Source organism: Corylus avellana, chromosome ca5, assembly GCF_901000735.1.
Source record: "Corylus avellana chromosome ca5, CavTom2PMs-1.0".
Taxonomy (NCBI): domain Eukaryota; kingdom Viridiplantae; phylum Streptophyta; class Magnoliopsida; order Fagales; family Betulaceae; genus Corylus; species Corylus avellana.
This window is the reverse complement of record NC_081545.1, coordinates 34,583,553-34,609,022: the sequence shown is the minus strand read 5'-3', so window position 1 is coordinate 34,609,022 and position 25,470 is coordinate 34,583,553. Positions and strand designations below refer to the sequence as shown.

Below are 25,470 nucleotides of genomic sequence, written 5' to 3'. Positions count from 1 at the left end.
TGCTTAAAAATACTGAGTGGCCATTGATATTGTGAATGAACTACGGGGGGAAATCTAAATAGTAAAGCTAAAGAGATCGCAGCAAGTTGTAATAAAGATCAAAGAAAGTTACAAAAGCTCTAGATACATTTCATTGCAAATAATGTGAATAATATACATTAAAATGGAAAGAAAACTGAGAGCTTCGGAAATATTTAATTACAAAGTTAATGATACATAAAAAATTTGACAAGTGAATAATTATTTTGGCTGTATCTATGCTTTCACTTCGACATTATCCAACCCAAATGAACATAAGCTCTGTAACCAGATGATGCATGATGATAATTTGTGCCTGTGAAGTGGGGCCATATGCACTAGAGAAGAGTTTGTTAGTTCGATCTTGCTGGAGCCATAGCTGTAATATCTGTCCACAAATATAATTTCCACGTAAGTATACCAAAAGAAATGTAATTTTCAATGTCTGAGTTACGAACAAAAGTCCAAACCCATTTCATTCAAAACTGATGTTGATAAATATAACATGTCATTCAAGGTCGTTGCGAATCTTAAGCTCTGTTTGTTTCGATGTAAAACATTTTTAATAGTTTTAGGTGTTTGGCTGTAAAACATATTCGATCAACCATAAATTGTTTTCCACCCACAACTTCTCTCTTCAATCCCTCTACCCCGTGAACAGCCAACCATGACACACCCAAAATACCAGCCCTTCTTCTATGGGCATCGACCCCCACTGGAGCCCCCTACCGAAGCCACCCTTGGATATTAATGATTTCACATTTTTAATGCGAACCAAAGAACTAAAAGCATTTTCACGTTGACAGCCTAACACCAGAAAGTAAGTTGTTTTTCCATAAAATGTTTTCAGCTGAAAGAGTTTTATTCTTGCGAACGTGCTACCCATGCGGGACACTTTATACGTTTACCACAACATTGCACATGTCGATACACACAACGCCTAGTATCCATCGTTTACGGTTAGGACTACTAGGGTATCTAATCTCATTCGCTCCCCTAACACTTAGTAAGAGGGGGGAAGGGTAAAGGATTTACCCATTGTGAGATATCACATTGTTCAAGGAACCCTAGATCTGTCGGAGTAAAACATCAGAAAATGCTTTATGTCAAAACAAACAGAGCATTAGTTGGAATTAAATCATTAATGAGTTTTCTTAGAAGCTGCTTTCACGTTCAAAAATTTCAAATTTGCAAGGGCTACCAAATTGCAGAAATTTTTTCAGAAAGTAAGATAAACTTGTGAACAATTATTGAATTTACTGACCTGGCTCCTGGGAGGAGGGAATCCTCACTGTTAGTTTCTCTACTGGATAATATACAGCTCCTGCTTAGCTATGAGGTAACAACCAATGAGATTGCTCGGTTCCATGATGAACTGCTCATGGAATGTTCCCATTCGCTTGCTAGATAAATCAATAGAAAGATCTTTAAAGTTTGGCAGACCCTCTACTTGTATGCCATCTCCACAAATAAGGAATTGATTCCCAGTAATGAAGGATCCCGATACCCTAATGGCAACTCCATCTTGACCATGAGCACGGCACTGAAGTTTTTCCACGACATGCACAAGTTTTTCAGGAGGCCAGTCACCGGCTAATGTAGTTCGGACATCTGACAAAGTTGTGAAGATATCATTTGGACCAACAGAGTGTTTCCCAGAGAAACTAGAAGAATAGAAGCTCATATTAGTGGGCATGAAAAGCATTTTACTCCTCCAAAAAAAAAAAAAAACAAAAGGAAGAAACAAGCACACAATCAGTTTCTCATTTTTCAAGTTAAAAACTGACATTTGATAAAACTACGTTTGTTGAGTTTGGAACACATCCTTTCCCAAAACCTTCTTCTTTTTCCCATGAAAAGCATTCCAAATTAGCTGTGAGACATTTCTTTTCACAATAAGAAGTTTCTTTCATCTTGCACTTAACTTCACTGATACCACTTTATGTCAAAAGGGGAATAACTTATCTTCAAAGTAACGATTCCATTATAATTACTTGAAAGATGCATGAAGCTCCTTTCAGAATAAGTTTGTATGGACTGACAATGTTTGACCAATTTAAACCTTCCCCTTCCAGAACTAGCAACTTTTGCTTCAAGAAAAAAATTGTTACTGGGTAGTTCCGCACCTGAAAGTTGAACCTTCTTTATATAAGGTCCTTATATGTTGCCAGTGTTCATCAGGTCCATCAAAGAGAAGGTAGTAATGTATCGTCAGCATCTGGTCAGAAATACATAACGTGTATCAATATCCATAGAGCATAAGCACGACGATTAGCTCTTGTTACAATTGCTGATTCAAGCTTCCATCCAAGTGCTTTAATTCAATAGGTATTTGTTAAATTAAACTATTTATTTTAGGTCATGCCATTCAACATGGTAACATTTGAACATGCCCTATCTTCTCGTCAAGGTCTGCAACCAGATCAAAACATTTTATTGATCCGACCTTACATATCTACAAAAATCGAATTTAGGTTGATAATATAAAAAATGATTTTCTCTCATTGTAAATGACGCAGAATAATTGAAAAATGTGTAGAAAAATTTCAATGCAAATGGTCAACTATCATGTATCATCTAAATTTGATACTTTTAACATAGACGAGTTCCTAAAAAGGACCATCCAGTAGCTGTAGGTTCTAAGATGCCATGCAAGTCAGAACTAAAAATTAATTCATGTTTTGGGTGCAAGTTGAAAGACACTGCCCTCTTCGGTTTTGCATTCAAAGCAGCTTGGCATATAGAAGTTTTGTCGTCTGAAAGTTCATATGTACCGGCATAGTAGTCTGATTCACATGCAACACTCTGAGATATCATTTACTAATTTTCTTGTTGACTGATTTTTGGTTGTTAGCACATTTATACGGCAAACATAGAAATTAGAAGCTTTCTATACTCACATCTGCCAAGTCCTTCATTCTTTGAGTAGGATCAAAAACGCTTTGGACAAATTCTGCCAAATCTACTCCGGCATGTTCATACTTTGTAATAAATGTGTGTGAAAGTAGCTGCAGTTGGAGAGTACAAATTATCAGCGTTGAGTAGCCATCATGTCTTTATTTAATGAACCCTATTACATTGACATGAGAATTCACATTTAGTCTTGAGAAACTATTTTTTTTTTTCAACGACACATTCAAAAAGGATGAAAGTGGCACAAGGATTCTCAGAGTCATTTCTTCAAAACATTAAGCAAGGATTAAAAAAAAAATGTAGGAATAATTAAAAAAGGAGAAGTGGAAGTGCATAATAAGAACTAAGAACTAAATGTCTGCACAAGCAGATCCATAGGCCAAGTGGAAGAAGCATAAAAGCCGTCTCTTGGTAATAATTTCAACTATATTCAAAAAATTTGTTAAGTTAATCCTTGAACTAAATTTTACCACAGTTAAGATATTTTTTTCTTTTAAAATTGATGCATCTTCTTTTAGACATACTAAATATCAATTAAAACCATAGGTTTATACTTCACCAGCATTTTCCACAGCCCTTAGCAGGCTCCAGATGCAGATAGCTTCTGCCATATTTACTCACCTGCTCTGCTGTTGGCCTAGCATCTGCATCTTTCTGCAAGCAGGCATCAATAAATGAGCAGAATTCCGGTGAAAAATTGCATTTTGATGGTGACGGTGATGGGTCATCCAAAATCTGCCAAATCAAAAACTTTTAGTTGCAAAAAATAACTTGTCACAAAGGCAATAAAAAGCATAGGAATTCAACTGCTGAAATGGTATTACAACTGGAAACATTTTTTTGATATGTAATCAAAATATCATTAAAAGCGCAAAGTGCCATCCAGGTACACAGGAAATACAAGAGAAACACCTATTTAGAAGGAGAAAAAAGAACAAGAAAGTATTACAATTGGAACATGAACCCAACATTCTTTGATCGTCAAGAGTATTACAACTACTGAAATATTATGTTTGTCACATCATATAACTGATATGAAACAGATGCCACTTTCATTTTTCCTTTTCTAATTTTACATACCTGCCAAGGAATTAAACACTATTTTTATATTGATCCCTTGTAAACGTATCAGCATGGAAGTTTAAGAAAGCAATCTGTTTGGAAACAAGTGCTTCCCACTTATCTTTTGAGAGATGCAACATAAAATAAGGGATATATAACTTCGAAAGGCACTGGCATGTCACCTGTAACATAAGATTGACAGGTCCTTCATTAGCTGAATATGGAAATTCCCCCGTGCCGCATTCAAAGAGAGCAAGACCAAGGCTCCAAATATCAGCCGGATAAGAATAACTCTCATTTCTAATTCGCTCAGGTGACATGTATGTAACAGTTCCAACAAAAGTAGCACACTGGTAAATTACATTCAGAGGTAAGTGAGTAACAAATAAGCAACTCAATTTTATGTCTCAGTGTAACTAGAGAGTAGACATGCATTAACAAGAAAGAAGCATACAACTAGATTGATGTAGTATGTGTCACTAACCATTGCCATTGAATTCTCTAAGCCAGCACTTATACCAAAATCTGTTATTTTTGGCTCTCCCTTCAGATTCACAAGCAAATTTGCCGGCTTTATGTCTCTGTGAACTAAATGTCTAACTCCATGCAAGTAGCTTAACCCCTTCCAGGATGAAAAACAAAATATAATTAAAGAAGAATGCACCGTGTTCTGATTAGGCGTCAAGCCTCAATAATGAGGAAAACCCAGCTGAAACTGAAAAGATATTCTTACATGCAGGAGCTTTTGAAACATAGATGAAAGGACAGGTTCGGGTATTCTTTTCTGCAATCTTAAGATATCTGCCAATGACCCTCCATCCATGTACTCCAGAGCTATGCTAATTTGCCCAGAGTCTGGAGTATAAAATGCCCCGTGGAATTCTACAAGACCCTGATAACAAGGTGCTTCACACAATGTCCGTATCTCAGTAAGAAGCTGTTGCCTTTTCTCCTAGTATGCAGAAGGGAATACTTATGTAAGACAATATGATAAATGAATACTATATTTTACCCAACATTCCTTATTGCTGAAAATTTTAGACGTAGGTATGTAGATCAAGATTTTGAATTTTGTCCACCATAGAACAGATTAGTAAATTTTAAGATCATTTAGAAGGGAAACTAATCTATATTCTATAGAGGCACATAAATTGATACTACAGCCTAGAGTGGTGCTGGAGTATTAATTAAATTCTTAACTCATAGGTGGTGCTGCCTCTTCATACACAACGGGACACAAGATGTAGGATATGAAAATCTGTTCATGCAACGAGTGCAAACCAATTTCAGATACTTCAGAACATAGAAGACTATTAAGAAATGCGAATGAGCCGAACATGAAGATTTACCCTCTTCCTTCATGGCATCGCTCAAACACCATAAAAATGATCCGAATATGATCATATTCTTAATGTACAATTCACAAGCATTTGCTTTACAATAAAAAAACCAATTCCACCAAATGGCAAAGTTATATAATAGGAAACACGACCTCTAGACAGCCTTGAACAAGTAAACCAATTGACCTATTTTCTTTATCTTAGTCCATGAGAAACCAAACTCTCACATCATTAAATTCAATAAAAATTAAGACTCGGCAAGCAATATACCTTCTCAAAGATATTGATCTTCTTCAAGGCTAAAATCCTATGATTAGGAATATGTATAGCTCTCTGCACAACACTGCTCGCCCCACTCCCTATTGCCCCAAATATCCTCATCTCATGTGAGGCACACTGGTACGTCTTCTCACTCCGGTCCTCCTCACCGTCTGAGGGCCAAGACGTGCACTTTTGCAACCCTAGCTCGTTGATATTGTACACTCCGTACGATCTACTCAACAAATTCACAGTACCACCGTCCGATAGCTTCACAAAAACCAACAATTTAAACCAAAAAAACCAAAACAAAAACCAATTGAAATCTCAATTTTCTAATCCAATTCAATAAGATTACCGTGTAAGAATCATCACAAGGGTCCAAATTGGACCCGGCCGAGAAGCCCTTTTCGGCATCAAACAAAGGCACGAGCTTTTTTCTTAGCTCCTCCAATCCAGCCATGGACGATTTCGCTACTGTATTCACTAACAATCAAAATGATAATTCAGCGTTTATCTCATATTTTGGCTTGATTAACCTTGATTATAAATCCAAAAAAAAAAAAAAAAAAAAAAAACGAATAAAAAATCAATTGGATATGTACTGAGTAAGTGAGACTGCGATCAGAGACCTTGAATTGAAATTAATAGAAGAAGAGTTCCGAAAAGAGATCTCACACTGTACAAGTGAAAAAGCTAAATTCCAGAGCAGTTGCTTTTACCTGAATTCTAACCGTTTTTTGGTACCGTTGAAATCTGAGCCAACTAGCCGATTGGGTTCTATGCAGCATTTGCAATTTTGACTGACCAGGCGACGTCGTCGCTTAAGTTTTGAGCTGGAGATGACCCGCCCAACGCATAGGAAGGACGGGGTTCATATAATTAGTCGTTTAAATTGTTAGTAATTCAATTATTCAAATAAATTTTATAGTAATTCTGACTAATTAATTCAATTTTCAAAAAGAGTTTTTTTTTTTTTTTTAAAAAAAAAATTGTAAATTGAACAACTGTTTTGTTATCTAGTTGTGCTAGTGCTGCTGTTGGTGTAGATGATTAGGAAGAATTATTTTTCTAAAATGAGAAATAATCATTAGTCTAAAAAAGGTATAAGAGTCCCAAGATCGAATGGAATAGTTTTAAAAATAATCTAAGAAAAATCATTCCTTAGGTATATTCTGGTCTCTCCCTAGGGATGGCTAACCACCGGACTCTAAGGTGGTGTGTCCACCTACAACTACAAGTTATTGGGAGTGGTTGTGATGATCTTCATATTGGATGGTCCAACCACAACGAGGGGGTATCATTTTTATAAGTAAAAGTACTTCAAAGAATTTTATTGAAATATAATTCCACTCCAATTAAGAAATTTGATTGTTCCTATGTTGTCGCCAAACCAATAAATATGAATGGCTATTCTATTATAGCTTATTGGATTCTTAATATATAATACTCATTTATATTCTTAAGTAATCAGTATATAATTATAGTGTACCAAACACACCCTTGTGTTTCTTCATATATATATATATATAGATAAAAGAAAAAAAAAAAAAAAAGTAAAAAAAAAGCATGATCAGTAGCATGAATAGAAAAAGACGAAAAAAAATCAGGGATGACTGGACGACTACCGGCCCCTCTCCTCCTTTGTGTAGAGTGGCTACATGACCACCTTAATTAACTCCCATCTTAACGGTCGGTCATAATTAACGAGAATATTGAATTCCATATATAACAATATATATGGATCGGAATCCACTTTACGTACAAGACACTTTGCAAGAAGAGGGGCTTCAAGAATTTTCTTTTGTTTCAGATTATTCATAAAGGCCCACCCCACACCTTCCACTTTGTATGATCGATCAGTTTCAAATCCCCTCTACTCTTTATAAATTTTGTAAGCTATAATTCCTCTTCATGCATATATATATATATATATATATATATATATATATATAGACAGTAGACCTACCACCACCTAATTCCAATTATTTGTAATCATTTTTCACTCTTTTACGTGCCTTAATTAACTCATAGACCCACCCCACGTCTTCCATCACTCTCTTGAGATCATTTCTCCAATATCAGAAATGGGTAACCCTGTTCATGAACAATCTCAATCGACTGCATGGCCGCCCATGCAAATTAACCATGTCTTTAGTCTCAAACTATATCTCACTGAGCTGCTGAAGAATTAATTGAATGATCTAAGGAATTATCTGAGGGACAACGTACATATGAAGCCACGTGGCTTATTTTTTTTATTTTTAACTATCACTAACATTCGCTTCATGTTGCGGAGGTAGTTAGGCTTGGGCTAAGCCCAATGTTGGCTCACTAATTTTCCTCGCGGATCAATTGTTCAAGTTTAGGTTAATAATTAATGATATATAGGACTAACTCAAACTTGGTTAGAAATTGAACAAATTCGAATGCTACAAGCAGCAAGGAAGTCATGACAATCATACTAAATTGCAGTCTCCACAATCCTAACAGAGCTTGTACTAGTTTTTTTCTTTATATATATACATATAAAGGAGCAAGTATGCTGTATCCATCAATGACATGAGAGAGGCAAGACCGAGTGAAGCACTCAAAAAATTATTGGCTTCAGAAATGTCAGGTGAAGAATCAGAAACTTTCCTGCAAATTGCAATGGTCATCATCATCATCATCTGTCTCCAAATCAATTTCGGGGTGTTAGAGGCCCAGGAGATCTAGGCACTTTTTTGATGAATCTAGCAAGGGACTTAATTATTTTCAACCCAGAGCGAGCAGATCAAAAGCCTATCCAATTATGTTCATCCCAACCATATATAATAAAACCTATTTCTAGAGCCCAAGTGGTGACCTATTAGGTAGACTTTTTGTATCCTCTTAAATATGAGCGAGGGCCAATCACATGCAATGTATCATCAGACAATGACCAAGACCTACCTCATTAGCCACATGTTAAGAATAAAGAGAGCTTATTACAAGTTTTTCTTTTACCAAAAAATTTCACTTATCAATTTAATTAATGAGTGCATGATTGACTTGCCGACAATAGACAAATCAACCTAAATGCAAGAAAAAGAGAACATGTACATCATGCCTTGTATAACAGGACAGAAAAAATAAATGGTACATCTCTGCCCCATACTATTAATAAAATGATAAGACGACGTACCTAGTTGAGATCAAATGTAGGAGAGAAGCTCGTTTAGAAGCCACCACATACGTTTACTCTTAAATTGATTCGCGAGATTTGCAAATTGCAAATATCGTTCTTTTTCCCGCCACTTTCTTCCATAGCACTCTTAATTATTCATTAATTATGAACTCTCATAAAAGTTGCAGTATTTCAAACATTTGAAAACTTTAAAGAACGTAAGTTAACTTTGAACCTTACCCCCAACCAAATTATCTGAAAATTTTCAACAATTATAGACTTTCCCCCTAAAAGTCCTCGCATTTAATTTCTTTCCCTCCAAAAATAATACACATTCTAAGGAGGAATCTGTCTTTAGTACGTAATAATGGATATCATCCATTGAATGGTGTCTCCCCTAATCATGTTGCGTTTGGTGTAAAGGAGATGCAATATATACCTTCAAAATGGAGACAAGGGAAAGAGAAAGTGACTCTGGCTCTCGTCCTTTGATACCATAGAGAAGAAATTAAGGATGGATCGTTGGATGTGGGTTTTAATTTGTGGTCTCCATCTCTTAGCAACCAATCCTTTGAATTAAATATATAATTAACAGATTAATTAATCACATTGTTTTCAACATATATTGAACTGAGCGTGATATATAAACCAATAATTGCCTTGCCTCTCTAGACTCTAATCATTAGGGCGGCCATGCTAGCTGCAATCGGCATATATAATTTATTTGATTAAAAAAAAAAATTATTTATATATATGTATACCCTTTGAAACTTTTCTCAATGATCAGTTGAAATCTGACCCTTATAGTGTGTAAAGAATCCTAGCAGGCATGCAGTATATATGCAGAAAGGAGAGTTATTGCACTTAGCCAAAAACGCCGAGGAGGACATTAATTTTAGTAATATATATTATGGTTTCTGAAAGTGCCCAGTACCATCTCTCCACTTGTTTTTCTTGATGCCCAAAGGCTATATATATGATAACATCAACTAATAATAAATTGAAAGGAAAGGGAAGGTTCATATAAATTATTTGATCTTAATTTTCATATAATTGTTTGTATAATTAATAAGAAAACGAAAGTTTATATATATATATATACACACAGATCGATACTGGTCCACATATGATGAGACTACAAAAAGTAGATTCGTGTACCTTAATGAGGAGATCTAAAGGAAAATCAAATCATCATTATATGTTCATTGCTACCATTGATCTCCAATCATGAATAAAGACACATGGTCTTAACTAAATACATTTGCTTTATCGACTAATATTATATAAATTGTATAAACAAATTCATAAAGTTTGATAGAAATTGTGATTTGAAAAATGGGATTGAATTGTATAATATCAAAGGTGTATCAAAGCATTCTACCTAACTATCTCTCTAGGGAACCCACGACCCACCACACCACCCAACCTTTGGATAGTTATATTTAAGTAATCTCATGCCTTTTTGGCTTTCTGAAAGACCCAAAGACTCTGGGCAAATGTATGCATATATAGGTATATACGCAAATGTGTGTATATATATGGACTTGCAAGAAAGTGCCAAGCTTAATTTTTTACTTTTGTCGACAACACTACATTGACTTCTATTAAAATGACATTTTTATATCTTTCTTAAAGGAAAATGTTTTGTGTGTAATAACTTTTTGTCAGTTCATAATTAAAAGTAAATGGTCGAAAAATCAATCACTAACTAATTAAATTGATCATAAACAATTTTTTTTCTTTCAATTATTTTACTAATTATAAACTATCTAGGACATCGATCAATTTGTAATGTACGTAGTATCCCTAACACCACTCTTATTCATTTGCCTTGCTAGCAGGCTGTGTTATATATAAATAAGTCTGCCTTTTTTCAATATTGCATGTTATCAGCTAGGCTCCTTCAATTTGCAACCAAGATTGTGATCTCATGATCATGATGATGAGCATTAGTGTTCAAATCACAGTATAAATCTGCATTAGTGTTCAAATCACAGTACAAATCTGAAGGTTTATGGCAATTATTGACTAGAATACGTACATATATAATTTGTCAGTACTAGGTACAAGCAGGAAACTAATAAAGCAAGCTAGTAAATGAGAGGTGAAAAATGAGATAGGCCCAACCACATTAAATTTGTATCCGTCCTTGCTCCTTACAATTGAGTCAAGTTTGTCTGTAACTACACATGAAAATCATTCACAGTACTACTGTCTAGCTATACACTGATTACTGAATACAATAATGGAAGCTAACAGTAAAGCTTTCGGAGTTTCATGCTCATACTTTAACTCAATAATTGAAGCCAACAGTAATAAAAAAAAAATTCAGAGGTTGGGTGTGCATCCTACCACATCTTTAAATAAATGCACCCCCCACCCCCAAGCGTGTCTCAGTGATCACAGAGAGAGAGAGAGAGAACCCATATGATGATCAACATGTGTGGCACATAGAAAAAGTTGAAAGATTTAAAGCATGATTGTTCTTCTCTTTGGGATATCTTCATGATCACCGACCAATGCGGCAAAGAAGGAAGAATTCATGTTGCATGCATGTACGGTAATGATCTGCATATATATATATATATATTAATTGGTGCAAGAAATTATTCTAGAGAGAACAAATTTGATCACCATCTCTTAAATAGCATATATGTATGTGTATATATATATACTTCATGTCATGCACATGCCTTTGTGTTATAACGATAGCTAGCTAGGGTTTTGATTCTCTCAGGTGTATCTCAAAAAACAAAAAATTCCTTAGATGCTCTTTCACAGTGAAAGAGAATTTCCACCTTCTGTAGAAGACAGGGGTCAAAAAAATATATGTAACATATGGGAAAAGGAGTATGAAGGTGTGATGGGGGCAAGTTTCAACTTAAGCTGCCAGGTTATTGAACAGTGTTTGATATTATTATAATGGCAGTGTCGTAGTCATCCTTTTTTTTCTTTGTAGCCCCATTTATTGCCCTTGTCTTTTGCTTTCCGTTCCTTCCCACTGAAAATGCTCTTTGCCTCCCCTTTCTCTCATCATCCTTACCTTTTGTCACTGTTTTTGCAACTCTCTCTCTCTCTCTCTCTCTGTGTCTGTCTGGCCTGCAACTAGGGTTTCCTCTTTCTTTGAACTCACACCCAATTGTAAATTCCTAGGAATTTTAATTTCTCTCTAAATGACTACAACTACTTCTTTTTCCTTGGGACTATCAGAGAATAGATCTTGAAGGAGCTTCCACGGAGGGAAAAAAAAGGTAATAATATTCTTTCTGATCAAAGAAACCTAGTCATAAAAGGGTAAGTACTACAAGGTGCAGCCTCTTTCTTTCTTGTATTCTTCACTAATAAATCTCCTTTCTTTTCAAATAAAATGTTGCTAGAATTTTCAGGTTATATAAGTTGATCTAGCTAGGGTTTTGGGTATGGAATTTGACAGCTGTAGAATTCCAGTACTACTTCACAGAAAAGATAAAGGTTGAAATTAAACTAGTGATCAGAAGCCATGCTCTATAAGAGAGAGAAAGGAACAAGTGTGTGTGTGTGTGTGTGAGAGAGAGAGAGGGAGAGAAAAAAGGATGCTAACATGTGGTAGGTGGTGTAAGTGATTGCCATGAAATCGAGGAATCTAAATTTGTGGTGGTGGCTGGGGGGAAGGGGGCACACAGAGAGAGTTTTTCAAAGGACAAGTCTGTTGATTGAATTTTGGAACTATTGACCAAATTGAGGAGAATCCTAACACAGGAAACCATCTTTATCTTCATGTCCTACTCTTTTTCTTTTGTTTTTTTTTTTTGGGGTCTGTCTAGTAACATCTAAGGAGATGCATTAATATTCACAAAGTAACAATCATATTCAATAAAGACTGCTTGGCAGGCGAAAAAAGGTAAAAGAAATTTGAAAAACTAAAAGATAGCAGCAAATGGTGCTAACCCTAATTCTGTAGTCCCATAAATCACCAATTAAGTTAAATACGGTAAAAAAATAAAAAACTTTTGTCCAGTTCAACCAAGTGGCATGTGTTCTTAATTAGTTTACTTGAAAAGTGAATATATTAAAAGGAAATTACAAAAAGAAAAGGATAATTTATGAATTCCAATTTCAAGTACTGAATTTGCAATAAACTGCTCACGGATATATAATAATTAGATGGGTGAATGATTTTTGGTGCAGTGAAGATATATGGCCTCTTCCAGCTACTCCAATTCTCCCTGTGCTGCCTGCAAGTTTCTAAGGAGAAAATGCATGCCAGATTGCATTTTTGCTCCATATTTTCCGCCTGAAGAGCCACAAAAATTTGCCAATGTTCACAAGATATTTGGCGCAAGCAATGTTAGTAAGCTCCTCAACGAAGTCCTTCCCCACCAGAGAGAGGATGCAGTAAACTCTCTGGCCTATGAAGCCGAGGCACGGATAAAAGATCCAGTCTATGGCTGTGTTGGAGCCATCTCAGTCCTCCAAAGGCATGTTCTTCGGCTCCAAAAGGAATTGGAGGCGACAAATGCTGATTTGATGCGCTACGCCTGCAATGACATGCCTTCATCAACGACTAATTCCCAGTATGGAAGAAGGATGGGTCATGAAGGAGCTGGTTCTTTTGGTCAAACTTCTGGTTTGTATTATTCTTCTCCATGGAATAATGAGCCTTATGATCAGGATAGCCAGGAGAGAGGAGGGGATGGAAATATGTAAGATTAATTAATTGTATCATTCTTAATTATATTTAAGTTTTACCAATATTTGGGGTTTCTCAGAGAATTTGAAGGGGGAATTATTGTGTATCATGGTATAATTAATATAACATGGGATATATGTATATATATGCTATGTTTTGAAGAGTAGTACTACCAAACTACTCAATTGAAAAGTTATCAAACTTAATTAAATATGCACAAATGAGATTCTGCTGATATTTCTAAGTTAAGCTTTTGAATAGGGTGGTTCTAACTTTGGTGCATTAGGAAGACTTGCCGTTTCTTTAAGAAGGATTATATATGAAGATTCTTCTCTGATATATTCCAACTTTTTCTTTAGCTCAATCATAGCTGGCCATTGGTTTCAGAAGATGATTTTATCTCTTTTCTTAATAAATAAAACCATTGATCAGAAGGTACCCAATTTAATTATTTCTTTCCTTATCTTTTCTAAGTCCAATGGTTTATGATACTGATTGAGGGTCTCCTTCAGTTTCAAGGCCATCAATATTCTAACTTATTTAACCACCAATCTTAACTCAATGGTCCATGCCACTTGACTGTGAGGTCAGAGGTGCCTTGAATCTTGTTAGTTTTTGACATTATTATCTTAAAAAAAATGAACTATTTCATGGCATATGTTTCAATGACAACATAGTGGGTAGCACAAGTCGGTATATATATATATATATCCACCTCTTGAAGCATGGACTTCCCTCTAGCTCTAGCCATTTATTGCTTGGTACAGAGGAAGCTGATGCAAATTATGCTGCTCAATCCATAGCATTCAAAAAGATCTAATTAATAGCCTTAATCCTGCAATACGTACGTACCTTTAAGAAAGTTCCTTTTTAGAAGAGAGACTGGTGGTTTCTGCTATAATATTTAGCTAGAACTTAACCAGCTGCAATGCAAAGGATTTATCAAATCACAATAAAAAGGGAAAAAGAAAACACACAATATCTCTTCCAACTAAGGGGTTCCCCTTTTTGTTCAGCATGAATGTTATGGACCTGAGTGTGAATGAACAGATCATTCATATAAGATTCTTGGAGCTTTTGGCACATCAATTTCAAACTCCTCAATGACAACTTTTTCTTTCTTTCTTTCAATTCAATACGGGGAAAATGGTTACAAGGAAACAAAAAAATAAAAGGTGGGCTCCCCAACAAAGCTCAAACAGTAAATACAGAACTTTAGATAAAATACAACTAAATAACTGGAAATGGGTCAAAATTCAACCCGGTCCGATTTTTCTTGGGTTGGAAACCAAGGGACCGCATAAGGCGGTTTATCTTTTGCAACGTCAACCAACAAAAATGGAGACTCTAACAAGAGGAGAAGCACTATATATAAATATCAAGTTTTGATCTAATGACGAAGAGTTCATTTCCAAAGTCCCACAAGAGAGTGCCCAACCGCTAAAACTTTAGGGACAACAATTTATTTTGTCTCCACATCACAATGTTGGACACATAAAATAAGGGAGATGGTAATCCACATAAAAAAAAAAAAATATTAAAACCAAAAAAACTTTTTATCAACCGCTCCGATGATTAAAGAAAATAATAGAGAAGCGCGTGAGACCCACACAATTGAGAAAAAAAGAAGTGAGAGATAAGGTAAGGAACCCCAAAAATGGTGAGAGGAGATGCCTGAGAAATGGAGGTTAAAGATGAATTACAGATCTGGGCTTCTTCAACCCAGATCTGCCATCAAATGACAACTTTCTTCTATTAAGCAAATGATATTCCATGACAAAGAAAAGGTGTGTCACTGCAAATTTGTTGACTTTTCAACACCTCTATTTTTAAAACTGCATAATATATATATATATATATATATATATATAATTGCTTGTGGTTGTGAAGTTCAAGTTCCTCCACAACAAGGTTGTCGTTGTCTAAAGCAGTAAGTTACACAGATGCCTATCCTCGTAGGATCCATACCAGGGATTGTTCTCCCATGTGATGAGGGTTGAGAGTTGAGTACAGCAAGAAAAAAAAGGTAAAAATTATTGGATCATGTTTATTTTAAAAAACATACGTAATAGCAGAGAGGATGAAGACTTCGTGCCTGTCCAATTCAAACTTTTCTTCCTAAACCTAGTGATCAGAAGAAGAATGCTTTTTCCTTTCCTTTCCATCAATATTTTCAAAAGTAATCACACACAAAACTTAGGGGAAATGGTAGCACGTCACTATCCTAGCTCATTTCTCTTTATATTATAGATGCACCCATGGCTAGTAGTAGGCTTATATATTAATTAAAATAATTCATGAAGAAAATAACAAAATTAATTAAACAAATTCTCATAAAAATTTTCTCCTAGCTAGCTACAGCCGACAAATTAGTTGATAATCCAAGGAATATATATATACTTGGGGTTCCAAAATAATTAACTACAGCCGACAAAATATAAAGTGTAGAGAGATAGAGAGGAGAGAAGAGAGAGAAAATGACTGAGAATTGACAAAGATACTTTTTTTTAATTTTCCATGTCTCTCTTTCTCATGCAAAAACGAGCACGCGCACGGCCTAGGCCAAACCGTAACAGAATTGTGGATTGAGAATGTCTTAATCTGAGACATGGGGTCCGAGGTCATGTCTATCTCTCTTTCGGTCTTTCGAATCCATGGGCCACCCACCCACAACCGCCCAAAGGGATCGAACTGACCCAAAAGGTCCAAGACCGGGACAGCTCTCGACGCATAAGTTGCAAGGATCAATCTAAGCTGATTGATTGATGGGACGTGGCCGAGCCAAGGGGGCTTATCGCACATGCCCACGTGATCGGAGTCTCAATCAGGGACATCCATTCAACGGAACTTCAACCTGCCCAATTCAAGAGCATCACTGTTCACCTGCATGTGTGCATGCGGTATACGTCATCGTGGCCTCTATTGTGGTCGACAACCGCCGGATTTGAAGGGTTTCACATGAGCTTTGCCACGGTAATAAAAAGTTTACAAATTAAATATTCATAATAATAAACCGCCGATATTTGAATTTTTAATAATTTATTATTCAAATTGACGGCGAAAATGTTTTTATAAGATTTATTTATCCGAACAAGATGGCGGAATGGAATTACTAGAGGAATTCTATACGTCACTCTTGTGTCACCCTAAAAATGAAGTGGCTCTTAAAATTACAATTTAATCAAAATTCAATAATAATCAACCTATTAGTATTAGCCATATTGAGTCTCATTTATATCCTAGTGAGGCAGGTGTTAAGTTATAGCTCGGTTGGTCTTGAGAGAGTGTCTGTGGTTCTCATCGTCTAGGCCCCTCCTGAGTGGCGACCCGCGAGTTAGTGCTATTATGGTCATGCCCAAGTAGGATAACTATAATTAATCTCCCCCTCCAACATTTTTTAATTAAAAAAAAAATGAAAAAATGAAAAAAATGACAATAGTGATTTTAGAAGTCACATTATTATTTTTTTAGTAACATAAAAAAGACACAATAGTTACTTCTAGCATTACTTGAATTCACGTGTTTATAAAGACTTATAATAAAAATTATAATAGTCCCCAAGAGGTAGCTATATCGGCTGGGACTACACCTAATGAAGTAAAGGTTACTAGTTCGAATCCCCCTTCCTCTATTGTACGGACATGTCAAAAAAATAAAAAAAATAAAAAAAAAACTATAATAAATTTAACATAAATAAAGGTGGTAATTTGAACGAAGAAAACGAGTGGTTTATATAAATATATTGAACATAAATTCATACGTTTCAGTTTTTAAATTTAATAATATATCCTAACATATTATATTCAATAAATAATTGGATAATTAAAATATGCGATAATTAATACGATTTAGTATAATAATCGAAAACAATAGATAGGTCCTAAGGAGATGTTTCTTAGCTTTTCTTCCTTATTTTTCTCTCTTTGGTCGGAAAACTAGTCGTTTAGGGGACAATTTCAGATCTTAGTGTATCTAACTTGCATTCTAATTCAAAGATACAATTACTTAATATCCGGTGATTGCTATAATATTATGGCGTGGATAAAGGGCGTCAATTTAGAGGGTTCAATCGAGGAATGAGTCAACCATCATAGATTAGAGCTACCCCACCTACGGCTTAAAACACAATGTTCACATTGTTCTTTGGATAAAGTTTTCTTTCAAATTGGGTCGGAGAAATTTTCTTCAACCTAGTCTATAAAAGTGACATGTGTCCCTTGAATGTTCTCTTGACAGAAATATTTAACCCCATTTTAAAAAATAAAAAATAAAAGAAAATAAAGAAATATTCAACCCAATTTAAATAAAAACTTTGTCCATAATCAAGTAATTAAAGGCCCTGTGTATATATAGCCCAGCTGCTAGCGATTGGTTTTCTGTGCTTAAACCCCCTCAAAGCTTGAAATCTATTAGATGGAATCAATAATTACCGTGTTAATTATAACTTGATCATAGCTAGATATATCTATATATAATCTTAACATTTTAATAAAAGAGATGTTGGATAAAGTTTCCCTTTAAATTAAGTTGGAATAATTTTTTCAAATTCAATACATTTATCCAAAATTTGTGAGAATCACATCAGTTTAATAGATTGGATTTGAAAAATACAAATTTTTTTTTTTTTTTTTTTTTTAAAATCCAAAATAGTTTTATTTACTTTTTTTGTTGTATATACTTTATTATACATTTGCACATAACTTTTATCTGTATGATTAACATCACATCATGTTATATATCCTATCTGTTGATTTTTTATTTTTTATTTTTTATTATTATTATTATTTTTTAATTTAAAACCAACAATACGATGAGACATGTGAACAAAAATGTATGGAGAATAGAGATGTATAAATGATATTTTTAAAAATTTAATTATATGTTAATTAAGTGAGGCCCCCAAATTCTCTCTCTCTCTCTCTCTTTATTTATCTATTTATTTATTTTTTTAATTTTAGAAATCAAATTTAGTCTTTAAGTTTTCATCAGATTTCAATTTAATTTGTAAATTGAAAACTATAAATTAAAAAAAAAAAAGTCATCCTAAAAACCACACTTCAATCCCATCCTCATCTCACCCACTTTCATCTCATTGGACTAATTAGATTTTTTTTTTCTTTCTTTCTTAACAAGAGCTGATTCAAAGGTTGATGAGAATTGTTACGCCAACCAAGTGTGGTATATAGCATTTCTAAAATTAAAAAAAAAAACTTAAAAACATGACATGTCGACCGGTGTAATAAATGGATGTGAAGAGTAACATTTTTTTTTTTTTTTTTATTAATAAAAGTAGCAAAAAGATGATTAGTTATAGTCGATCAAAACATTAAAATAAATTCTTTGTACTTATATTGATTTTTTTTTTTTAATACACATTGTATAGGTTTATGGCAAAATTATTTCTCAATGAAGTTTCGTACGGCCCAAAAAAAGAATATCTAGGGCTTTGGTCGAAACTTGTCTAAATCCTATAGGCCTTGGTGCATGTCCTTTGCCAGCCCAATAAACCAGACCACAAAACCATCCATGAGCAACAGGCAAGAGCCCACAAGCCCACCTAGGGCTGCTCCAGTGAGGGACCAAAGATTTGCATGCACTCCATTAGGCACAACACAAACAATCACACACAGAAGATGTGGCAACATGTTGATGACAAAAAGGCCACCTCACGGTAACCCCCCCTTTTTTTTTTCAATTTTTTTGGCTGAGTTCCCAAAAGCCAAACCTGAAACTTGTTCCTCATGCAAACCCCTTACTCACCATCTCACGTGTACGTGTCAACGTTTGCACACCCCATCTCTCTATATAACACCAGCAGCTCAAATCTCTCTCATCTCTCTCTCTCTCTCTCTCTTGTTTTTCCCTCAATCTCTCAAGTAGCTCACCCATCATACCAATGGCTGACCGTCCCCAACAGCTCCAAGTCCACCCACAACGCGGCCATGGCCACTATGAGGGCGGTATCAAGAACCAAAGGGGGGGTGGTCCATCAGCGGTCAAAGTGATGGCAGTCCTTGCAGCCCTCCCTGTAGGTGGCACGCTACTTGCACTTGCTGGTTTGACGCTCGCTGGCAGTGTCATTGGGCTGCTTGTCACCAGCCCACTTTTTATCATCTTCAGCCCGGTTCTTGTCCCGGCTGCTATCGTTGTCGGCCTCGCTGTCGCCAGCTTTTTGAGCTCTGGAGCTTTAGGCTTGACGGGGCTGTCGTCGCTCTCTTGGGTCCTCAATTACCTCCGGTGTGCCAGCCAGTCCCTGCCGCGGGAGATGGACCAGGCAAAAAGGCGCATGCAGGACATGGCAGCTTTTGTGGGGCAGAAGACCAGGGAGGTTGGCCAAGAGATCCAGAGTAGGGCCCAAGAGGGAAGGAGAACATGAAGGGCACAAGAGGTTTCAAGTTTGGAGACCACTCCCACGAGGAGGATTGGAGGAAGGGAAGATGGAACTGAAGTGATGTACCTTTGAAAGGTTTCTTTTTGTGAGTGTTGATGTTGGTTTTGTAGGTCCATCTGTTTGTTCATGTAATATGTTAAGAGTGTTTGGAGGTACATTGGAATTTAGTTTGTGTTATCAAGTTACTGCATCTCTCTCTCTCTCTCTCTCTCTCTGCTCTTTCGAGAGATTCATGCACAAACCAAAACTTTTCTCAAATATATCAAATAAATGAGAGCTGATTCAAGCACAAACCAAAACTTTTACAGGATGTATATATAAATTAAATCAAGTCCATTATAGTTACAGGCTTACAGACACTAGTTGATTTAAGAGGGCCATGAAAAATCTGGGCTCATTGAGAAATATGTTCGGATTGACTTGCAGCCTCAGGGTCCATAGAACCAGGCTCAGCATTAGACTTTGAATTGTCCGGTATCCAAAACGTGAGAACAGTTGATGCAGCAACGAACATGGCCCTACGAGGAGCCCACTTTAAGCACGATGCAACACCAATGTGGCTGTTCCAGCACGCCACCTGTAAAGTATCGTGTGGTCGTTTGTCACGTGTCAATTTATAAAGAACTTGTAAAAAACTTGGGAGTAAAAGCTGTAATAAGCACTCTTAAATTTATATACGACCAAGTGACATAGTGACTTAGGATTTATGCTACGTACATACGTAACTATACTTCATTAGAAAGGGTTTTGTTCTGTCAGATGGTTTCCACTATAAAGATTTCTAATGATCACAAGCCAATCCATGTGGCTCCATCACCCTATCTAGAGGCAGATATTTATCATTTAAGCAGTATAACTGCGTGTTTTGATTCCTCAAGAAAACTCTTTCAAGTAAAAACTGTCATATTCAATACTAATTACCGCTTCACTCCAAGAATAAAGGTCCCATTCCTATGATAGGCACAAGTCTTCCTTTAGCAACTCTCCAGTTTAGTGAGCTCACTAAACACAACATGATACAAGTCACCATCAAAGAGGCTTAATAATTTTCCAACCCAACTAAATCAATTAGTTTTGGAGGACCATCAATCCTATAGTCGTTGATAGCTTAAATACTGAAGAGGGAGCCTCTGGAGATTAAATTCCTAATAGATAACTGTTAACGGTATAGATTTCTTCTACTATACTCCGTCAGGGATAAGAAAAAGAACAGATTGATACCTCATTCCGCATGTTGATGCTCCAAGCATGTAAGGTTCCATCTCCTGAACCTAAACAAAGAGAAAAACTAAGCTTAGTTCTGATGTATGGTCGTTTGTCAGAAGTTAAAAAAAAAAAAAACAAAAGATGAACCAGAAATCAGGATAAGAACTAAAAGTAATTCGCTATAACTGTTAGTTTGTCAAAACTTAACTGGTAAATATTAAAAATAGGTATAGAAAAGTCATTCATGTCTTCTAAAAAGATACATGAATCTATAGTTCGAAATCTATAAAAGGAATAGCAAGTTTTATTCTTTATTTGTTTCTCCTAATAGGTAAAATCGTTAGTTAAATTCGAAGTAGAAGGAGTTAGTTAAATCAGAAGTAAAAGGAGTGGAAGAAAAATCTGAACACGGACTAGATTCTACATGTTACTTCATTGTAAATAGCATAATTAAATACCTGAGACGACGTACTGGCCGTCTGGGGTAAAAGTTGCCTCTATATTTGCTGTTGGAGATGGTTCCAAACTGAACCCACAGCGCTGCACAAGTGAAAGGATGACAGGTTACTACAAACATCACGTGTATATCAATTAAACACAACCAAGAAGCCAACAAAATCTGTAGGTCTACTTTCGATCAGCCTATGCAACAGTAGACAGGCTTTATATGTACACACATACAAAGCTCCAAGAGTTATATTTATGAGAAGACAAAATCAAAACTACAAATCGAGTAGCCAACCTTCTCTCCTCCATATGCATCAAGAACATAAATGTTGTTATTTGTGGTCGTCAATAGCATTGATTTTCCATCATTGCTAAATTTGATATCGCACACCTCAGCCATATCTCCACCAACTAAAAAGGTGTCAAAGGGACCCTACATTTGGAAAATGAATGAAGGATTTTGGCATACATATAGGAAAATGAAGGGTTTTGACATACATAAATGTTGTTATGTGTAAGAACCTTGTCATAGGAACGTGAATCGAACAATTTAATAGCACCGCCTTCCATTGCCACAGCAAAGACAAGGCCTTGTTGGTCATATGCAACTGTAGGTCTACCACGTAAGCGTAGAATTCCCTGAAAACTATAACGGTAAGCATAAATCATAATCATGTCTTCTTTTAATGAGAAAATGCAGATCACAATTCTCCATTGATCATATATATATTTTTGTTTTTAATAAGTAATTGGCTCCAATGAGAAGAGGTAAGAGAGATTCGAACCAGAGACTTCTACTTCACGAGGTGTGATTCTCAACAGATTGAAATATCTTTTGGGATTTTTTTTTTTTTTTGGGGGGGGGGGGGGAGAGCGGTTAGGAGGTCCTCATTTAATTAGGCAGGTATACCTTAGCTTCTCTTTAATACGTTTCTGTACTCACCCAACAATTTTCATATGAATCAAAAAAACCAGAAACCAACCTGGCAGGCATTTACACGAAGATCCCATATTCTGACACTATGATCGAGAGAACCGGACATGAAGCTATCATTAATCGGAGACATACAGAGGGAAACAACTCTACAGAAACAGATTTTAGAGCATAATCAGTATCATGGCCACATAAAAGATATACAGAGAAAACAAAATCCTCAGTATTGATAACTTTACTGTCTTGTACCATGCATATTAATTATGTGAATAGCAAGCAAAAGATGTTGCCACAGAAGGAAAGGGGGGAGGTGTACTGAAATGTATCAAACAGACTTCGAAAAAATGAAATGGCCTTGAATGCATAGACTTCGTATTGGTTCTTTCTACATTTATCATTTCCAACATGCTTTTCACCAAAAGGTTAAGAATCTACTGCTTCATACATACCATGTAAGATAATATTATCATATTCTTTTTGTGAACGGATATGATCTTATTGAAACCACTTTCCTCCTTCTTAATACAGTACTAATAATTCATGGGATCCAAACCTGTCTTTATGCCCTTTGAAGTATCGGAGGCACCGATTATCATACATTGACAGATACCGCAGGGATTCTGGCAAGTTAAACCAAAAAAAAAGGGTCATCATTTCTCACATACAAACACTGGAACTAGACTTCAAAACCATCTACTTTACACTAAGAAACTCACCTCCAGTGGACTCCAAATTGTATCTTGAAGAGCATATAACAGAGCTAGGGTGGTGCGTAAAGCATATACGATCAGCACCGTGCTTCTTGTGATATGTTGTCTTGAGCAACCTGACGTTCATAAGAAATGTCAATATAAAAAATAAAGAAGAAAGAAGAAGAACAAAAGAACAAAAGAAACTAAAAAAAAAACATTAGGCCTCATTATGTAAGTTATCAGGTTTTATTTCAAAACATAGTCCCCCCTTCCACTATAGATGATGTACTTCCTTTTTTGAACTATCCCATAATATATGAAAGTTTCAAAAATAAAAGCATGTACCCTTTTAGGTTCCCATATTATTGGTAAATTCGAGCCCACCAGTTTCAAACTTTAACCCATCTTTCTTGGCCCATATAAGCGTATTTTAAGAAGAGTATTGATTTCATTTTTTTTTGATAAGTAAATATGATATAAAAGAGCGCAGAGGGGCGCAACCCACATACACGGGAAGTATAAAAGAGAGCGCCTAAGAGGGAGAAAAATGAAAAAGGAAATCAGAGAAGCTAATCCCTATAGGAACTAGCCAAACGGCCATCTAGGAATACAAAGTAAAGAAGAAAAAATGAGTCAATTCCTCTACAGCCCTAGTGGAGTCCTCAAAGCATCTAGCATTCATTTCATTCCAAATACACCACATAAGACACAAAGGAATCATCTTCCACACTACCGCGCTTCGGGAACGACCTCCCGACCACCAGCCATCGAACAAGCCCCTCACCTTGCAAGGCATGACCCAAAGCAGCCCAAACCGATTAAAAATAGTATGCCAAAGGACACTTGCAATCTCGCAATGAAGAAGAAGATGATCGACCGACTCTCCATTCTTCTTGCACATACAACACCATTCAACTACCACTAGGTTCTTCTTCCGCAGGTTGTTGTGAGTCAAGATTTTGCCTAAAGCCGCGGTCCACCCAAAGAAAGCCACTCGCAAAGGGACCTTAGTACGCCAAATGCTCTTCCAAGGGAACACCTCATGGTCACATTTGGACAAGGCCTTGAAGAGAGACTTAACCTCGAAATTGCCTTTCTTAGACTTAACCTCGAAATTGCCTTTCTTGGACAAGGCCTTGATTACATGGGTTGTCGTGAGTATTGATTTCATTAAAGTGCATGATTTGTAAACTTTCATCTGTTATGGTACAGAGGGGGTAATTCACATCAGTGTTGAGGGTTTTGACACAACTAATTAAATGGGTCGTGTTCATATCGACCCATACATGACTTGACATGACACGAACCCAAATCGCCACACATCAATAATGAGAGGTTTGACACAATTAATTAAATGGGTCGTATTTGTACCAACCCATGTAATCATATACCAATGACTCGACATGACACGAACCCAAATTGCCACACATGAAGAATGGCGGGTTACCATGACTCAACAAGGTACAAATCCGACCCATAAACCCGAATTGCCACCCCTAATTTACATGCAAAAGAAGAGAAGTATTCTGGGATGGACTGGGTCTTCAATCCAATCATTCACAGAAACACTAACATCCTTTGATGGCAACACCAAAAATAGAGAAGTACTCTGGGGTGCATTCTATTCACACATATTACTGAGTTCAAACGCAGTTTAGCATCAAAGCTTAAGTCCAACAATACCCATCACTTCAAATGAAAGCCATGTACTCCGATTTAACTTTGGTGCATAATTGACTTGATCATTGACAGTCCACCGTGTGATACACTCTCAACACGCTATAATCACCATATCCATATAGTTCAATCACGGTAAGAGTAAACTCACTTAGCATTTGCAATGTCATAGAATCGAACCGAGTCGTCCTCACTGGCTGTAACCAGTAAATCTTCCTTCCGATGGAAATCAAGCGAATTTATCTTCCCAACCTGAAAATTTATCACACTAACTCAATACTAAAGCTCCCAACTAAGAAAAAGTAACAAGCTTTTCTCACCCAATATAAAGTCTCTTAACTACACAGTGGTAAATTTGACAGCTTTACTGTGGGATAGTAGTAGAATATATGCGATTCAATGGAAAGAGAAACGGTTAGTGAGGTTGAAAGGGGAAGCCAAACTTACGAAGTCTGAAAAAACGGCTCCAATTGACATGCTGCGCACCATATCGTCGTCGAGCTCCGTAAGCGACATCGTCCTGGTTGATGAATTCAGGGTGAGAGAGAAAGAAACACAGAGAGAGGGAGAGAGAGAGAGAGAGTCTATCTGTGTGCGCGAGAGACCGGTGTTCTTTTCTTTTTCATTTTCTTGTTGGACCGGACAGGGCCATATAGGCCTGTGGCGCCGCCACAGTGTGCTAATTAGGGCCCCTTGCCAGAAAAGGCCCAGAAAG

At 36.2% G+C, this 25,470-nt stretch overlaps 4 protein-coding genes across 12 annotated transcripts; 2 read left to right on the top strand and 2 right to left on the bottom strand.

The window, feature by feature from the left end:
- Positions 1 to 108: 108 nt before the first annotated feature.
- Positions 109 to 6,457, bottom strand: LOC132183231 (mitogen-activated protein kinase kinase 3). 2 transcript variants are annotated; one of them, XM_059596634.1, is made up of 11 exons: positions 6,314 to 6,457; positions 5,950 to 6,077; positions 5,604 to 5,861; positions 4,727 to 4,945; positions 4,478 to 4,615; positions 4,176 to 4,343; positions 3,553 to 3,666; positions 2,919 to 3,026; positions 2,145 to 2,236; positions 1,283 to 1,682; positions 109 to 406 (listed from the first exon to the last, which is right to left on the bottom strand). In XM_059596634.1, the coding sequence occupies exons 2-10, from the start codon at positions 6,052 to 6,054 to the stop codon at positions 1,322 to 1,324; spliced, it is 1,563 nt and encodes a 520-aa protein (XP_059452617.1). In that variant the 5' UTR covers positions 6,055 to 6,077; positions 6,314 to 6,457; the 3' UTR covers positions 109 to 406; positions 1,283 to 1,321. The 2 variants fall into 2 exon arrangements, with proteins under 2 accessions (XP_059452617.1, XP_059452618.1); XM_059596635.1 differs by having other exon boundaries at positions 5,950 to 6,068.
- Positions 6,458 to 11,148: 4,691 nt separating this feature from the next.
- On the top strand, positions 11,149 to 13,675 carry LOC132180724 (LOB domain-containing protein 25). 8 transcript variants are annotated; one of them, XM_059593629.1, is made up of 3 exons: positions 11,149 to 11,294; positions 11,950 to 11,990; positions 12,912 to 13,675. In XM_059593629.1, the coding sequence occupies exons 1-3, from the start codon at positions 11,259 to 11,261 to the stop codon at positions 13,423 to 13,425; spliced, it is 591 nt and encodes a 196-aa protein (XP_059449612.1). In that variant the 5' UTR covers positions 11,149 to 11,258; the 3' UTR covers positions 13,426 to 13,675. The 8 variants fall into 8 exon arrangements, with proteins under 8 accessions (XP_059449612.1, XP_059449615.1, XP_059449613.1 ...); XM_059593630.1 differs by having other exon boundaries at positions 11,150 to 11,299; XM_059593634.1 differs by having other exon boundaries at positions 11,243 to 11,299; positions 11,950 to 12,033; positions 12,907 to 13,673.
- Positions 13,676 to 19,233: 5,558 nt separating this feature from the next.
- LOC132180725 (oleosin 5-like) lies at positions 19,234 to 19,989 on the top strand. The gene has a single exon (XM_059593638.1). The coding sequence runs from the start codon at positions 19,305 to 19,307 to the stop codon at positions 19,782 to 19,784; it is 480 nt and encodes a 159-aa protein (XP_059449621.1). The 5' UTR covers positions 19,234 to 19,304; the 3' UTR covers positions 19,785 to 19,989.
- Positions 19,990 to 20,038: 49 nt separating this feature from the next.
- Positions 20,039 to 25,408, bottom strand: LOC132180723 (protein ANTHESIS POMOTING FACTOR 1). The gene is made up of 10 exons (XM_059593628.1): positions 25,203 to 25,408; positions 24,907 to 25,007; positions 23,103 to 23,212; positions 22,940 to 23,006; positions 22,436 to 22,535; positions 21,975 to 22,091; positions 21,748 to 21,885; positions 21,464 to 21,545; positions 21,021 to 21,070; positions 20,039 to 20,376 (listed from the first exon to the last, which is right to left on the bottom strand). The coding sequence occupies exons 1-10, from the start codon at positions 25,269 to 25,271 to the stop codon at positions 20,194 to 20,196; spliced, it is 1,017 nt and encodes a 338-aa protein (XP_059449611.1). The 5' UTR covers positions 25,272 to 25,408; the 3' UTR covers positions 20,039 to 20,193.
- Positions 25,409 to 25,470: the final 62 nt, after the last annotated feature.